Source organism: Pelophylax lessonae (genome assembly GCF_965119305.1).
Source record: "Pelophylax lessonae genome assembly, chromosome: 9".
In the NCBI taxonomy this organism is placed as follows: Eukaryota; Metazoa; Chordata; class Amphibia; order Anura; family Ranidae; genus Pelophylax; species Pelophylax lessonae.
In genome coordinates this window covers 103,438,217-103,456,071 of record NC_138776.1, presented here as the reverse complement: position 1 = coordinate 103,456,071, position 17,855 = coordinate 103,438,217, and the positions used below count along the sequence as shown (strand labels likewise).

At 42.7% G+C, this 17,855-nt stretch overlaps 1 protein-coding gene across 1 annotated transcript in view; it reads left to right on the top strand.

Moving 5' to 3' along the window:
• The window catches only part of LOC309564248 (scavenger receptor cysteine-rich domain-containing protein DMBT1-like), a gene marked incomplete at its 5' end in the record, with an annotated part of 164,579 nt that overhangs the window by 111,592 nt on the left and 35,132 nt on the right, over positions 1 to 17,855 (top strand). Inside the window, 2 exons of the mRNA XM_082268874.1 lie at positions 400 to 435; positions 13,669 to 13,980. Of these exons, the coding sequence (XP_082125000.1) occupies positions 400 to 435; positions 13,669 to 13,980 (348 nt within the window). The remainder of the gene's footprint in view (positions 1 to 399; positions 436 to 13,668; positions 13,981 to 17,855) is intronic.

Genomic DNA, 17,855 nt, shown 5'->3' with positions numbered 1-17,855 from the left:
TAACCATCAGCCGGGTTCCCCTAAGCTCAGGTGGGTGGCATACAACTGAAATTCTACCTCCAACTGAGTTGTATGCCCATCCCATAGCTAGATTTACCACAGTACAAATGGCTACACATTTGGATGCTTATTGGCTGTTGAAGTCATCTACAACCTCTTCCATGTACCAGTACACTATAGAATCTTTGAAACATTGTTGATAATTTCCTGTGCTCCCTGCCTGTACACAAAGATGAATTATGAAATGAAAATTATTTTTATTTTGCCTTCACATACAATTTAATCATTACAAAACAAGTCCAGCTAAATTTGACCAGATACCCATAGTTCTACCACGTACTAGATGAAAAAGAAACTTCACATATATACTGTAACTAACTCATATTTTTCATCCTACAGCTTCAACTACAACAGTAAATGCTAGACATACCACTGGTAAGTATTGTGCATAAGAATGCTAATACTGGAGTCTAAATAGGCAAAATTACCAAATGTCTATATGTGAGTAAAGCATGCTTGTTGATTTTCAGATACCCCTTCTTCCACATGTGCTAGATCTTCTGCTTTTTACACACCTAAAGACCTAGATTATGGTAGATCAGAACACCAAAAATACAGATTTTTTTTAAATGGCACAGGAGGAAACCTCTAGCCACGGTGACAGTCCCAACATTTAACCACTTGCTGCCCAAGCCAATTCTTGCATACATGTAAAAATCGACATCGTCTTTTACTAGATACTTAATTAGAACCCCCAAACACTTTATAATTTCTGAAAACAAAGGCCCTGGAGAAAAACATGTTACATATATATGTGTGACGTATGCATTCACATTTGCACGTGAGCACGAGGTGACTAGGGCACCTGTAGTCCCAGGAATCCAGCAATGACTGCATGGGTGTGCAGAGTATATGAACATGATCAGCAATGCAGTGGGTGCAGTGACAGCAATAGACACCCTGTACCCAGCGATGCAGCCCTCAGGGTGAGAGGTCCCAGCTCTGCCTAAGCCATGGCGCCTGCCAACAGCACCTAGAGTGAAAACCTCCTGTTCTTGCAGTTCTGAAGCATGTGTCCCAAAAGAGTGAGCCCACCCAGGACAGTCAAATGTATCTGCTTGCCTAGAATTTCTTCACAGTCTTTCAGCACTCTGGAACTTGTAGTTTCAAACAGTATTAAGTCTAGTGTAAATCCAGGTGACCAGACTACATGTCCCACAACCCTCTGATATCAGTAAATGGCTTATCCTCTGCATTCAGGAAGTGATGTTGTTATTCCCCATGTTGGGCACTAGGGGGAAAGAGCTCCATGTATAGCACATGAAGTAGTATCCCTGAGTGAAGGTAATAACACAGCCAGAACTTGGCTGCATTTGTAGTAAAACAACTGCTTGTACTGCTTGTTTTTCTTTAGTACATTTTGGCCAATTCTCCCTCATTAAAAATGTCTAGCTGCTGGCCAATTTTACAGTACCATATCATAGGCAGTCTCTTAATTCATGCAATAAAACACCGGGTTGTACTTTTTGTTTTTGTACATTTTGGCCAATTCTCTGTTAATAAAAATGTCCTCATGCTGGCAAGTTTTATACTGCTGTATAATTTGTGGTTTCTAATTGTTCAAAGCTTGATAGAAATTGGCCTGAGGCAGGACAGTTTTGCATCAGTGGGACCATGGACAACCATGGCAAACTACTGGCCATGTTCTATATGTTTGCCAAAGCAGTTGTAATACTATTTAATGAAAAAGTGGGTGTCTGTTAAAGCTACTTGAAAAAGCTTGCTTTTTTTTTTTTTTTTTTTCAAGTAGCTAATAATCGGATGGGGTGCTTCTGCTGTGTGTAAGTCAAGCTATTTATAAAACAAAAAAAATCAATTTCACAGCAAAATAAGTGCTGCGCCACAGTAACTGTTGCTATCATACTGTTCTGTAACACCACATACAGCTTACAGCTTTAAGCCATACCCTAAGTTTGCTAGATAAAGGATTTATGGAGTTTCACTGTTACCCTTGAAGTGCATGAAAATAACCTCTCCCAGCAGTAAAGTATTTTTTTTTTTTTTGCATTAAAAACATGTGTCCCATGGCAGTCCCCAGCTACCCATGCCCTTTTGACAGTGGTTTGCATATTAGACCTAAAAATGTCCAGAATTTAACAAGATTTACTCCAATAGACTTCAATTGGACTTGCTTCTAAGTTTGAGTTCACTGAATTTTTAAAAGGATTCATTAAACCCTTGTAAATGAGAACCCTGGCAGACTCATTCATTACTATTAATAGTATATCAAACTGAGACCTAAGTAGAAAATGGAAATGTACAGCAAATGGCAGCATATATTACACAGTCGGATAATGTTTATAAATAAAGCTAAAGCCTGCTGTCGGCTGATGTCACAGACCCACTCCAGGCTCTAGGGATCCCAACAATAATGTCGGGATCCACCCAGATTCCTTACAGGCAGCTGCCTCGGCCTCTCAGCATGCTGCTGAGAGCCTGAGCCGCCCATCCACATCCCCTCTCCTGCTTGGTGCTCCAGTGAGTGCTGGAGAAGCAGGGAAGAAAGCTGGTGGCTGACAGTCATTGCTGTCTGCTCAGAGTGGCCCAAGAACTGAGCACTCAGCGGTCATGTGATTTCGACTTTCTAAAGCCTGGGTAGGTGGTTTTTGCTATCCAATTTCCCAGCTGTAAGGGAGCAAGCTATACTATGTGAATAATAGACGTAGGCACAAGCCTTAGAATTCATGTACAAACCATATGCAACTAAAAATAACATAAATGAGTGATAAAAAGTCCAAACATGCAATAGATTAACACCAGAATACTGAATTTAACAGAGTGAAAATTAGAAGCTATATAAATCAGATCCAAATCAAGGGGGAAAATAAGCAAGAACCTCTTTCATGTTGCTGCTAAACACCCTCAGTCCCAAGATAAACGATCCAAAAAAACAGCACGAGGGGGTATATAGTGTTATATATTTTATTTTAGCATAAAAATACAAATAAAAAACTAAATGCCCTCACATAAGAAAATAGATGTATGGGTATCAACACATACAGCTACACCAGCTGAAGGGAGCATTCCCGCAAAGCTGCTCACTATTCCAGAGGCGGCGTGTGTTCCACAAACCGGGAAATGGCGTCAGTAGCTCGAACCTCAGTTCACTTTGCGCATGCATACTTCATTACTTCATTATGAAGTCAACTGCTGCCATTTCTCTTTCGTTCATCGATGGACACAGTGCTCCATAATTCATAACTACTGGGTTATATTGCCTCCTCCAAGGGTAGGACTAGGCAGAACAAAAAACACCTGGCTATGCCCATGGGCTGTCCTCAGCTTGGTATATAACTCTCCCTCTCCCTCTGCTCTAGGTAGTCAGTTTTATTCTGTCTAGAGGAGTAAGGAGTAAGGACCTGGACTCCAGGCTGGAATCTCTGGCCCTAGCAATTCTTTCTTCTTCCCAACATCTTTTTTGTTTTTTTCTCTCGGGAGATCTACAATCAACTGCCGGGCTGGGCGATGGGCTGGATAATCTAAATCCAGTGGACCCCCCAGCCCAGCCAGTGAGCATGTGCAGACCGCAGCTACGCGCTACGTCAGCTGTGACATAGCCTCACGAACAGAGGGTGGCCCACTAGTTAAACGTCTCGCAGGGTCGCATACAAGCAGGCTTGGGTCTGAGTCCCAGCGGCCCCTTGGCCGACAGCTCCCCTACTTCTGTGGCGAGGATTAGTCCCCCTTCTCCCCTTTTGGCGTTTTTTTAAGGTAACGTGGGTAACCTCCAGGGACGGTAAGACCTGCCTGCTAGTTCCCTCCTCCCATCCTTAAATTAAAGCTTGGCTTCCCCCACTCCCTCCCCTCCCCCTATCTGGACCTTTAGTCTACTGGGGGTCCCAGGGCAGAGAATGCAGCAGAGACCCCTGGGGTCTCCCCCACTATCCCCACTCTGTAAGGGTCCTGGCTTAGTGTGTTTCCTGCCCTGGTAGTCTGGAGGGGTCCCAGTGTGGGAGACCCCTAGATGCATGCCCTACTGTTTGCAGTGTGGGTATAGTGAAGGGGGGTCCCAGTGCAGACTCCGGTGCAGAGTGAGCAGCAGAGTGAGCAGCAGAGTCTCCCCCTAACGTCTGTCCTATCTTCGGGGGGGGGCCCTTGCAGAGGGGGCAGCATTGCAGAGGTCGCAGGGAAGATCCTGGCAGCATGCTTCAGCCTTTGTAGCTGATGGTGGCCATTTTCCCTTAGCCTGGCTGGTCTCTGGTTGGTGGCCATAATTGTGTAGCCCGACGATGTCACAGGGGCCATTCTCCCTTAGTCCGGGAGATGCTGGAGATGACTGAAGCCTCTTGGGGATGCCAAAGCTCCTCCTCTTCCTCCTCAGTTTCCTCTTCCTGTGCCCGGGACATATGAACAGGGATGGCGTCCATGATGATGCTGGGTTCGAATTCTCTGCACTCCCCTGGTCGGTAGGGTGAGTCCTTGGGGGTCCCTGTTATCTCTCTGTCTGCTGATAGGTACCCTGAGCCTTGAGGGGATCCTTTAGTGGTGCCAAAAGATTATTTTTGTACTGCAAGGTCTTCCTTTCCTTATAGAGTCTCAGGGTCACATCTCCCCCACTGACCATCCTAAATATTCCTCCTGCAGTCATTTAGGAAGGGCCCAAAACACCCACAGGAACCAATCAAGGGACAATTACCCACTTGGGAAAACCAAATACTGACAGTAGCACTGTCATGTAAAGACACTATCGACAAGAGTTTTTTCTCTTTTTTTCCCCCTTGATCCCATTATTTTTGTGAACCAGCCGGTACACTGTCATTTATGTTTCATGTTGTTCTGTCTTGTTTCTTATGTATACTGGTTTGTGTTTAACTGATTTTATCCACTGTATACTGCACCATAGTGAATAATCACATCACATGTTATAAATAAAATATTTTGCTATGATTTACTACTGGTTCCTGATTCATACTTTGCCGACCATATAACCCTTCTTTTCTTTCTGACCCCTGTGCAGAAACAATTTTTTCATCCACAATAACAGGAGGATATTGAAGTTTGTGGTGAGATCACGGGTTCCTCTGGCAGACGCCGCAGTAAGTACGTGGTAAGGCCAGTTTCATCCTCGGCTCAGGCTTCTTCCGCAGTTCCTGTGAGAAATCAAGAGCGAGGATCTTCCAATCATCCTGGTGCTCATAAATGTCCCTTGGGGGCTTCCTCTCAGAGAAGACCAGTTGTCCCAAGGGCTAATCTACCATCCTGCTTTACAGTCGCTGGTTTTAATGGCTTAGCTATTGAAAGCCAGGCACTGAGGTATAGAGGTTTGTCTGGATCAGTGATCCCTACTATGGTGAACGCGAGGAAGTCATCTTCCAGCAAGATATACCATCGTACATGGAAAGCGTACATTTCTTTGTGTGAGTCGATTGGCGCTCATCCTCTATCCTTTTCTGTGGCTCAGATCTTAACCTTTCTTCAAGAGGGGCATTGTTCAGAAGTTGGCCTTGAGTAAAATCAAGGACCAAGTGTCTGCCTTGGCAATCTTCTTTCAGTGACCCCTAGCCACGCACTCTTTAGTTCGTACCTTCATTCAGGGGGTTCGACATGTGGCTCCACCTGTACAGTCTCTTTTGCCGCCATGGGATTTAAATTTAGTGTTTTCAGTTCTCCAGGAACCTCTGTTTGAGAATATTCGGGAGATTCCCTTGTCTACATTATCCCAGAAGGTGACATTCTTGGTGGCAAATACCTCGGCCCACAGGGTATGGGAATTGGTGGCATTATCCTGTCGCAGTCCTTATTTGGTGGTCCGCAGGGATAAAGTGGTTCTTCGTCCCTGTCCATCATTCCTGCCCAAAGTTGTCTGACTTCCATTTGAATGAGGACATTGTGTTGCCTTCCTTGTGTCCCAAGCCGCCTCGTCCTAAAGAATTTGCTTTGCATCACTTGGATGTGGTTTGTGCGATTCGGGTGTATCTGGCAGCTACTGAGTTCTTTCGGAGGTCAGACTTGCTTTTTGTAGTTACGGTTAGGGGCTTTTAAACTAGGTGTTGGGAAGGGGGGGGGGGGGCTCAGAGGTAATAAAAGTTAGTAGGGAGCAAAGAACAGAAGGTAGTATAGGGGCCAGCAGCGACAATATAACCGTAACAACAACTACTGGGGGGGGGGGGGGAATGTGCGGACAAACTGCAATCCAGGCAGAAATAAACTTAATGATAAATCACTATCCACTCCTTCAACACTGAGAGGGGTATACGCAAATGCCAGGAGCCTAGCTAACAAAATGGAAGAATTGGAACTGTTAGTACACGAGGAGGACATAGACCTTGTGGGAATAACAGAAGCATGGTTTGACCCCTCACACGACTGGCAGGTAAATATTCAAGGGTATTCTGTGTATAGGAAGGACAGGGAAGAAAAAATAGGGGGAGGGGTATGTTTCTATGTCAAAAATAGTGTAAGGGTGGTAGAGAGGAGTGACATTGTTGAAGGAACGAGGGTGAAGGTTGAATCCCTGTGGGTAGAACTCTATAGGGAAGAAATAAGGGGGAAAGTAATAGTGGGGGTATGTTATAGGCTCCCCAAAGCAAAGGAAGGAGGTGGAGCTGGAATTTCTATCACAGTTGGGAAAAGCAGCAACTGGGGGACTTCAATTATTCCGATATTGACTGGGAAGAGGGGACTGCACATTCATTCTCCTACTGGAAAGAATGCATTGCTAGATCTATTAATTACGAATGACACAGGTCTAATCACAGATGTAGGAGTCCGGGACAACTTGGGTTCTAGCGATCACAGGATGATCACATTTAGCATAAATCATAAGATAGCAAGGTAAGAGGGGAAGATAAGAACCCTAAACTTCGGAACGGCAAACTTTCCTGAACTGTGCTCAATAATAGAGAACATAAATTGGGACCAAACCCTAGGAACATTGAACAAGGAGGAAAAATGGGAATGCTTTAGGAACATATTAAACAAAAGTATCTCACAGTGCATTGCAACGGGAAATAAATTTAGAAGAGCCAAGGTCAAACCAGGGTGGCTAAACCGTAATGTAAAAATGCTTATTAGAGAAAAAAAAAATGGCCTTTAAGAAATATAAATCGGAGGGGACATTATCGACTTTCCACCAATACAAGGAATCTAACAAGAAATGTAAAAAAGAAATCAGGACGGCTAAAATTGATTTTGAGAGACACATAGCAAAGGGGAGTAAAAAAAAACCTAAAAAATTCTTTAAATATATTAATGGCAAAAAAGCGAGGTCAGAGCATGTTGCACACATAATTAACAATGATGGGGAGGATGGTTACAGAGGACACAGAGAAGGCAACTGTACTAAATGCTTTCTTCTCCTCAGTTTTTACACAGGAAAAGGAGGGGTATACTGACCATGACTGAATGGTTAGCAGCACATCACAAGACTTGCCACTATGGCTAACAGAGGGTGAAATCAAGGAAAGGCTTGATAACATTAACACAAATAAATCACCAGGACTGGATAGCTTGTACTCAAACAACTCAGTAGGGTTATATCTAGACCGTTGTTCCTGATCTTTGCAGACAGTATTTTGACAGGAACTGTACCAGGTGACTGGAGGAAAGCCAATGTGATACCAATATTCAAAAAAGGGTGGAGGCATATCCTGGGAAACTATAGACCAGTCAGCCTGACGTCAATAGTGTGTAAATTACTGGAAGGGTTGATAAGGGACTATATCCAAGAATTTGCTAAGGACAACAGTATCATCAGCAGTAATCAGCATGGGTTTACCAAAGGACAATCTTGTCAAAACGATCTGTTAACATTTTATGAGGGGGTGAGCTGTGAGCTAGATAGGGGGAGACCTGTGGATGGGGGAGACCTTAATTTACAAACTAAAGTCTGCAGGCATCGGCCACAAGGTTTGTTCTTGGATAGAAAACTGGTTACAGGGGCGCGTCCAAAGGGTGGTGATAAATAACGTGTACTCAGACAAGTGGGGTCCCCCAAGGCTCAGTCCTGGGATCAATTTTGTTCAATTTATTCATAAATAACATCGAGGACGGGATCATTAGCTCAATCTCAGTTTTTGGGGATGACACAAAAATAGGCAGGGCAATAACTTCTCATCAAGATATAGAATCTGTACAGAATGACCTGAACAAAATAACAGAGTGGGCAACTACATGGCATATGAGGTTTAATGTGGAGTAATGTAAGGTATTGCACTTGGGGGCTAAAAACATAAATGCAAAATATGCTTTGGGGGGGACCTCTTGGGGAATCAAGAATGGAGAAAGATCTGGGAGTCTTAGTGGAAGATAGACTAAGCAATAGCATGCAATGTCAAGCTGCAGCTGCCAAAGCCGGCAGAATATTAGCATGCATAAGGAAGGGGATATAGTCCAAAGATAAAGCTATAATCTTACCACTTTATAAAACCATGGTCCGGCCACATCTGGAGTATTCTGTCCAGTTCTGGTCACCAATCCTCAAAAAGGATGTGCTGGAACAGGAGAGAGTCCAAAGAAGGGCAACTAAACTAATTAGGGTATTGGAGGGCCTTAATTATGAGGAGCGTTTGCAAGCGCCTAATTTATTCTCCCTGGAGAAGAGACATCTGAGAGGGGACATGATAGCGATTTACAAATACCTCAATGATGATCTCAGCATAGGAAAAAAACAATTTAGTCTCAAGGAGTGTAAGAGGACACGTGGTCACACAATGAGATTAGAGGAGAGGCGGTTTAACCTTAAGCTACATAAGGGGTTTTTCACTGTAAGGGCGAAAAGATTGTGGAACTCTCTTCCACAATTGGTGGTAACTGCGGGGAGTATAGCTACATTTCTAAAACTCTTGGACGTGCATCTCAAAGATCACAACATTCAGGGTTATGAGAAATGAATACGTCATTGACACACACACCTACACAGGTTGAACTGGGTGGACTGTTGTCTTATTCCACCTCAACTACTATGTAACTATGGACGGACCAAGAAAAGGGCTGGCCGCTTCTTCGGCTACCAACTCCAGATGGATCAGACAGACGGTGTCTCAGGCCTATACCAATAAAGGTTAGGTTCCACCTTTCCCTGTCATGGCGCATTCTACTTGGGCGCTGAGTGCTTCTTGGGGCTTCAAACATCAGGCATCAATATCGCAAGTTTGCAAGGAGGCCACTTGGTGGTTGGTGCATACCTTCACAAAATTCTATAAGGTAGATACCTTGGCATCTGTGGATGCTTCTTTTGGCCGCAAAGTTTTGCAGGCTGCTGTTTAAGAGGGGCTGTTCCCTCTTGAGGGGTGTTTTTCTTTAAGTTTTATTTTTTCAGACTGGGCTTCTGTGACCCGGTAAAGGCTCCTGTGTCCTGGTTGAGGGCACTTATGTTTAGCCTTGGGTTATTTTCCTCACCCCTCATTTTCCTTTTGGCACTACTTTTGGACCTCCCAGTAGTTATGATTTATGGAGCGATGTGTCCATCGATGAACGAAAGAGAAAATGGGATTTTTGTACTTACCGTAAAACCCATTTCTCTGAGTTAATCGACGGACACAGCACCCACCCCTCTATGGAGTTCTGATACTTCTAATACTGCTTGCTACTAAACTGATCACCTAGAGCAGAGAGGTGGGTTATATACCAAGCTGAGGAAGGCCCATGGGCGTAGCCAGGTATTTTTTGTTCTGCCTAGTCCTACTCCTGGAGGAGGCAATATAACCCAGTAACCCAGTAGTTATGATTTATGGAGCGCTGTGTCCATCAATGAAACTTTATATACCCTGTAGTAAATTCTCATTGGTTACAATGACAGCATTGTAAACATATTCCCCGCTACAGATTATTTTATCCAATTAATAGACAAGATATGTATGTCGGATTCCCCAAACACCCTAGACAGGCCATATACTATTACAATTATGCAATAAAAACTCAAATCACATGTATCAATGTAAAAAATATATACTAAACAAAAAATTTATAATAAATGGTATCCATGATTCTAAAATAAAATCATTATACATCCATTAACAACTTTTAAACCTTTAAAACTTCTGATTAAAATGTAATAGATTTTATATAATTATTTTTATTAGGATCTATTTATATATTCATTTACATTTTGTGGTAGAGTCATTCCCCCTATATACTGTAGATTATAATATATTCCGTCTCAATTTTCACCCTTTTTTGGTTAGTGAACACTAGATGGCAGAGTTGCTAAAAAGTTAGGATTTAGGCTGATTTAGTATTTATACTGAGATAAAGGAATTTTTTACTACTATATATTAAATAAATTTTATTTAGGAATTTCAAAGGTTTAAAAATTGTTAAAACTTAAAATTCTTTAGGTTATGTATTGTTAGAATGCAAGAATTTCTCATTAACAGTTATGCTGCCTTAGTAGATTTTTTTAATATAGTAGCTGTAGTCTGCAAGTGTGGGAAAAGTATTTTTAGTGAAGATAATGATGCATTGCGTTTACATGATTAGATTGTAGGGTAGCACACTGCATTATACAGTGTTCTTTGAGTCGACAATTAAACATATTTTACTCATCAGGTGCTGCTACAGGAAAACATGGATCTGGTAAGTAAGAAAAAATGAAATGGTAATTTAACTTCTTCATAGCCAGAGGTAGTTTTTGCTTCCATTGCTGAATTTATTTCCGGCAGAGAAACTCAAAAGGGGGTATAGCAGCAATGATGAGAGATCTGCTAAAATTTGTGAATTAGTGCCAGATAGATCTAAGGAGTCTTTTTATAAATGTTTTCACATTAGAGTAACATAACTTTTCATCCAAGAATCACACAGTTTTATTCAGTTGAAAAAATGACTGAAAGTTATTCCTGGGTGAAAGTTTTGGGGAAACATTAATAAATAGACCCCCTAAGTGTTATTAGTATATTTACTATTGCTGGCCATGTGCTTGCTGTGACTTTTTTATTCATGATCCTTGATTATTTATCATGGAGATAAACATTTTGTTTATCTTCAGTATTTCAGTTCAATGTTTCTAAATGTAAAGTAATGCACCTAAGCAAAAATAATCCCTTTAGAGAGTACAACATTTGGGGTACAGTATTTGCTAGCACTACAAAAGAAAAAGTTGATTGCAAAATGAACACACAGTGTAACCAAGCAGTGGGGAAAGGGAATAGAATTCTAGGATGGATCACCAGCAGGAGGAAGGAATTCCTAATTCCCCTAGGTAGATCTTTAGTGAAACCTAATTTAGAATACTGTGTGCAGTTCTGGAGACCTCACTTACACAAAAATATTAATAGGATAGAACGAGTCCAGAGATGGGTAACAAAAATGGTGAAAGGTCTGGGGGATAAAACATATCAAGGAAAACTTCAGGAACTTAATATGTACAGTTTGGAGGAAAGAAGGGAAAGGAGAGACATTATTGAAACCTTTAAATACATCAAGGGGGTGAATAGGGGGTGAATAAGGTTCAGGGCAGGTTTTTCAATATGAAACCAAAGTCAAGAACTCTGGGACATGACCTTAAACTTACTGGAGGAAAGTTCAAAACGAATTAAAAAAAGGATTATTTTACTGAAAGGGTAGTTGATGCTTGAAATAAACTTCTGGCAGAGTTATGGTGCTTTTCCACTGCATGAAACCGAACGGTTCGGCTCGCTTTTGTGCTTTTCCACTGCTGGTACCATATGGTACGGTGTAGGAACGGTTCAGTACGGTACGGCGGCGCTTTTCCACTACATGGAACCGAAACGGTACGGCTCTCTAATGGCACTTTTCCACTGCAAGTACCGGCTCGGCTCTACTCGGCCCTGTTTGGTTTTCCACTGCATGGTACCGCATGGTACGGTGTTGGAATGGTTCGGTACGGTTTGGTATGGTTTGCTTTTCCACTAAAGTAGTACTAAAGTAAGTGGGTGGGATAACAACGATTCTCTAAGCAATCAGTGGCTAGTAGTGACTGCATGCAAAGGATTGTGGGATATGGTACCGGTATGGTACCTCTTGGAACCACAATCGAGGTGGTACTGTTTTAGAGAGCCGTACCGTTCGGTTCCATGTAGTGGAAAAGCGCCGCCGTACCATACCGAACCGTTCCTACACCATACCATGCAGTACCAGTAGTGGAAAAGCACAAAAGCGAGCCGAACCGTTCGGTTCCAAGCAGTGGAAAAGCCCCATTAAACAGTACCACCTCAATTTTGGTTCCAAGAGGTACCATATCCCACAATTCTTTGCATGCAGTCACTACTAGCCACTGATTGGTCAGAGAATCATTGTTATCCCACCCACTTAACTTTAGTATTATTTTAGTGGAAAAGCAAACTATACCAAACCGTACCGAACCGTTCCAACACCGTACCATGCGGTACCAGCAGTGGAAAAGCAAACCGGGCCAAGCAGGGCTGAGTAGAGCCGAGCCGATACTTGCAGTGGAAAAGTGCCATTAGTGAGACAGTCAACAGGCTTCAAACATGCCTTGGACAAACCTAGATCTATGTTCAAACAAAAAAGTTAACCACTTAAGCCCCGGAAGATTTTACCCCCTTCCTGACCAGGGTTTTTTTTACGATTTTTTTTACTGCGTGACTTTAACGGACAATTGCGCGGTCGTGCGATGCTGTACCTAAACAAATTTCACGTCTTTTTTTCCCCACAAACAGAGCTTTCTTTTGGTGGTATTTGATCACCTGTGCGATTTTTTGATCATGCGCTATAAACAAAAAAGAGCATAATTTTTGCAAAAATAACAATATTTTTCACTTTTTTGAAATTCCCCCCCCAAAAAAATGTAAAAATCAAAATTTTTTAACATTTTCGGCCAAATTGTTTTATGCTACATATGTTTGGTAAAAGAAAATCGCAAAAAGTGTATTTTGATTGGTTTGCGCAAAAGTTATCGCGAAAGATTTTTGTAATTTTTGGTGTTTTTTTTTTAACGAGTAATGGCGGCGATCTGCGATTTTTTTGCGGTACTGCGACATTGCAGTGGACAGATCGGACCCTTGACTGACATTTTTGACACTTTTGGGGGTACCAGTGACATTACTGCAGTAATCAGTGCTATATATATGCACTGTTACTGCAAAAATGACACTGGCAGGGAAGGGGTTAACTGTATTGGACAGGGAGGGGTTAAGTGTGTCCTAGGGGCGTGATTATAACTGTAGTGGGACATGGCTATTGGTGTAAAAACAAAGATCAACGGTTCTACATAGTAGAACCGTCTGATCTTAATTTTTACACAGGGGAGAATGACAGGTGGCTTGCTTACATAAGCCGCTCTGCCTTTCTCCCTCTCTACCGACGATCGGCGAGTGACCGGCGGACATCGGGTCCGCCGGTCACACGCCCGCACTCCTCCCTGAACGAGCTGAGGCGGGCGAGCGCCTCAGCGGACGCACGCTCGCCCGCTATTGGCTCCAATCCCAGTGACATGCGAGCGACATAGATCTACGTCACTCTGCCTGGCCGGGGCTGACCGCCGCAGTAAATATACTGTGCGCAGTCGGCAACCGGTTAACGAAAACAACAAACAACCCCCCCCCAAAAAAAACAAAAAAAAAAACAAGAGTTAAAAATTTTAAAAATAAACAGGCAGACTTGATGGGCTACTCAATCTTTTTTCTGCCATCACTTTTCTATGTTTCTATGTTATAATTAACTCCACTTTCCCTTTTTTTATTGTACCAGATATGGTTCTGAGGTTGGTTAATGGCAGAAACCGTTGTGTTGGTCGCGTGGAAATCTTCTATGAAGGAGAATGGGGAACAGTGTGTGATGATTTATGGGATTTGACAGATGCCCAGGTTGTATGCCGACAACTAGGGTGTGGCAGAGCAATTTCATCGTTTGGCACTGCCTATTTTGGCCAAGGAACAGGACCTATTATTCTGGATGATGTAACTTGCAGAGGAGACGAAAATGTTTTGTGGAACTGCCCACACAGAGGGCTGAAACAGCACAACTGTGGCCATGCTGAAGATGCTGGAGTCAACTGTTCAGGTAAATTCTACTGGCTTCTGTACAGCCAATATGACTAAGTTAAAGTATTTATTCTGTATATGTATTAAATAAATGACAATGATAGTTACTGGTAAAATTAGATGCATTTACTGTATCAACCATTATTAAGACTAATAGAAATAGTTTAATAAAGTAGTGATCAAGCTCTCATTGTATGGTTTTCAAACTTTCAAACACCTGAATCTAGCTGGCTCAGACTGATCTAATGATGGTCTTTAAAATGGAAACTCTGTGGATGTGATTTCACAATATCAGAAATTGCCAGGATACCAGCTACACGGGGAAGGGGTGTATACTTTTAGCTTGTGTGGACATCGTGGCCTCACACAGTGACACTGATGGTTCTACATGTTGGCCTAATACATTTTCATCTGGTGATATGTTCAAAATACTCGGCGCTCTTCTTGTGATCTGTTGTTTTTAAACTAAAAGCAATCCCTGTGACAGATCCTCCATTCTTAGCAGAAGAAACGTTTTTGGGATATTTAATCTTAATAGTATAGTGCTTGGTTTAAATGATCAATACTTTAGTTTGTGTCTAAATATTAAAATAGTACAAAATAATATATATTCTATTGAAAGTTCCCTCCCCTTTTTCTCATTCTTTACTTTTCTTTACTTTTCTCTTCTTCCTTCTCCCTCTTTTTATCTGTTCTCTTTCTTATAACTCAAAGTTGCTCATCCACTTGAAGAGCGAAGTCATGAGGTCATGAGTCACAGGCCACAATTAACTCTTCCCCCCCCTCCTCCCCTCACTTCTCTTTTCTTTCCCTATCCACAATACCACCCCCCCCCCATCATTTTTTTTTAACCTCCTAATGGTGCTCAACTTTATGAAGAGCAAGGGCCACTTAAGTGATTTGGTAACAGGTCGTGGGCCACAATGAACTATGAGGTTTTTTCTGCCCCTCAAACTGCAAATTTAAATGATCCCTTATTTCCCTAAGCCCCCTCTAAGGCTGTTTTCACACCGATGCACTGTGGTTTATCTGCACCGTAGGTGCAGCGCATAGTCCCTGTGGCTCTCCTGCGGGTTAGCTGCGCTTTGTCGAAGACTTTTATTGCATCTTGTGGGTATGGTGTGCCGGTGAATGCAGTATTTTTGGTGTCCTTTCAGAAAGCATAATAAACCCACAGAATATAACAGAAGTCTATGGCTCAGTACAGCTAGCCTGCAGGAAGCTGAAGGTGCACTGCACTACACCCGTGGATCAACGTGAAAGCAGCCTAATAGTTGTTAACCCTTTTATAGATGCTAATATGCCCATTGCAAAAGCTATTATGCCCAGTGTATGTGTTGTTTAATACACTGATCTCCTTTTCCTCTTGCTGCTGCCGCCGCCATCGCTCTTTAGGCTGCTAGTAAGGGTTAAAGGCGGACTGCACTTGGTATCATTCCACCTGGGATAGGAGGTACAGAGGAAGCATTGGCTTGTGTGGCTCCTGCTCACTCCGTGGCCACCTGCTCCCTCCACTGCCGATGCCAGCTTACTCCACTCTGGGGATCTGGGATGGTGGGTCGGCAAGCCCAGGTTGTGACCAACAATGCCGGAAACCATAACCATTGATTGAGTTTTCAGGTTGGATTGGATGCAGCCAGTTTGCCAATTGCCATACAGGTGCTTCTGCCCAGCCTACAGCATCCTTTCTGAAACAATATTCGGAGGAGGTTTAGTAATAACTGCCTCCATATTTGTCTCTGTAAAGGTTTCCTCTACAACAATATGATTTCTTTACTATCAAAGGTGTAGCAAAAGGTGTTTTTGGATTATGAGTTTAATTCCATATACGGCACTAATAATCTGATTAACTAGACTTTTTTTTTTAGTTAAAGCTGAACTCCAGCCTTACCTTCAGTTGTCTTCAGCACAGTTGTACAGGCTTTTCTCCTGTTCTGAAACTGCTTACTTTGATTTCACTGCTCACTGTGAGTTTCTCTCTGTGTATTAGAAGTTGCAGCAAGTCAGATAGAGCCTGCCTCATTTCTTCACTGGCGGTCATCTAGCATTACCTAGCTCTTTACTCCCCAGCCTTACTGTCTCTGGCCCATGGCTTTCATTAATTGGATTTTGGTTCTTTCAATCAAGGAGGCTGAGAATCTCAACTGGGTATTGCTTTGGGCAGTCTGCAGTACATGCAAATGAAGCCTGCTCCTCCAGACTGACATCCACGTATAAAGACTAGACATATGCAGAACGGAAACATTTGATTTGTTTACACAAGCAAATGTACTGTCGGTGCAGCACCTATTCCCTGCGCTCTGAGTGGTGCAATCCTCTTATCCAACCTGACTGTAAGCTTGTAAATGAGAACAAATGACAGGGCAACTTGATAATACTTCAGCCTTGCAGCCCCTCGCTGGACCAGGGTGGTCCAGAAAACACTATAAACGACAACAAACACAAGGGCGCACCGGCCTAGTGCATTATCTCTTAGACAGGTTTATTAAAATAATAGATTAAAAATACTCACAAACTAGTTTCTTGATAAAAAGCATATCAAATAGATACAAAATCCTCAGCAACAAGATCGGGATTGAATCGTCCCCTGAAGCTGTGCAGGCGCTGCCTCGAAACGAGTAAGCCTGCACAGCTTCAGGGGACTCAGCAACAAGATCGGGATTGAATCGTCCCCTGAAGCTGTGCAGGCTTACGCGTTTCGAGGCAGCGCCTGCACAGCTTCAGGGGACGATTCAATCCCGATCTTGTTGCTGAGGATTTTATATCTATTTGATATGCTTTTTATCAAGAAACTCGTTTGTGAGTATTTTTAATCTATTATTTTAATAAACCTGTCTAAGCGATAATGCACTAGGCCGGTGCGCCCTTGTTTTTGTTGTTATTTGATTTGTTTAGTTTGGGATAGATTTTGTTATGTTACTAATTTTGTTTAGTTGATTGGTTTCAGAATTCATTTAGTATAGTTTTGTTTATTCATTTTCTAATGAATTCTAAAATCTCAGGAGCAATTCATGTTTGGATCAGTTGAAAAATGATCGACCGATTAGAATTATGTGTGAAGAATAGCTGGTTGTTAAGAATCGGGCCATGAAGCCGGGTGCCACGTCCTTAACACTTGATGACTCAGCAGCTGTCAGCGGGCTTCCCTGCTGAGAGCTGAATGTAAACAGAATTGTCGGCAAACAAAAATTCAGGAAAAAAAAACAGCATGGAATCCCCCCTCAATCCTTAACAGGCCCTTTAGGCCTGGTATGGATTTTAAGGGGAACCCCACTCCAATATTTAAAAAAAAATGGCGTGGGGTCCTCCCAAAATCCATACTAGACCCTTATCCGAGCATGCAGCCCGACAGTCCAGAAAAGGGGGGTGGGGAGCAAGCCTCCCCCCTCCTAAACCATACCAGGCCATATGCCTTTAACATGGGAGGGTGCTTTGGGCCCCCCCCCCATATCACCTTGTCCCCATGTTGATGGGGACAACGGCCTCTTCCCCATAACACTGGCCCAGTGGTTGTGGGGCTCGGGGGGGGGGACTTATCGAAATCTGGAAGCCCCCAAGGGGGCCCTCAAATCCTGGCACCCCCATGTGAATGAGTTTGGGTTACATAGTACCCATACTCATTCACCAAAAAATTAATTTAAATATAGTGCCTGGGGTGTCCCCTTAGTCTGCCTGTAGTGGCGCATCTGTAATGTGTAAAGAACCTGCAGCAAAAATGACATTTCTAAAGAAAAAAAAAACGAGTCCATTCACATTTACATTGACTTGCAGTTGCAATTGCCGGCACCCAGCTATTTAGAAAAAATAATAATAAAGAAAAAAAAACTAAATAAAAAAAATAAACTTAAAAAAAAAAAAAAAAGGCGTGGTGTCCCTCGCCTAACTTCATACCAG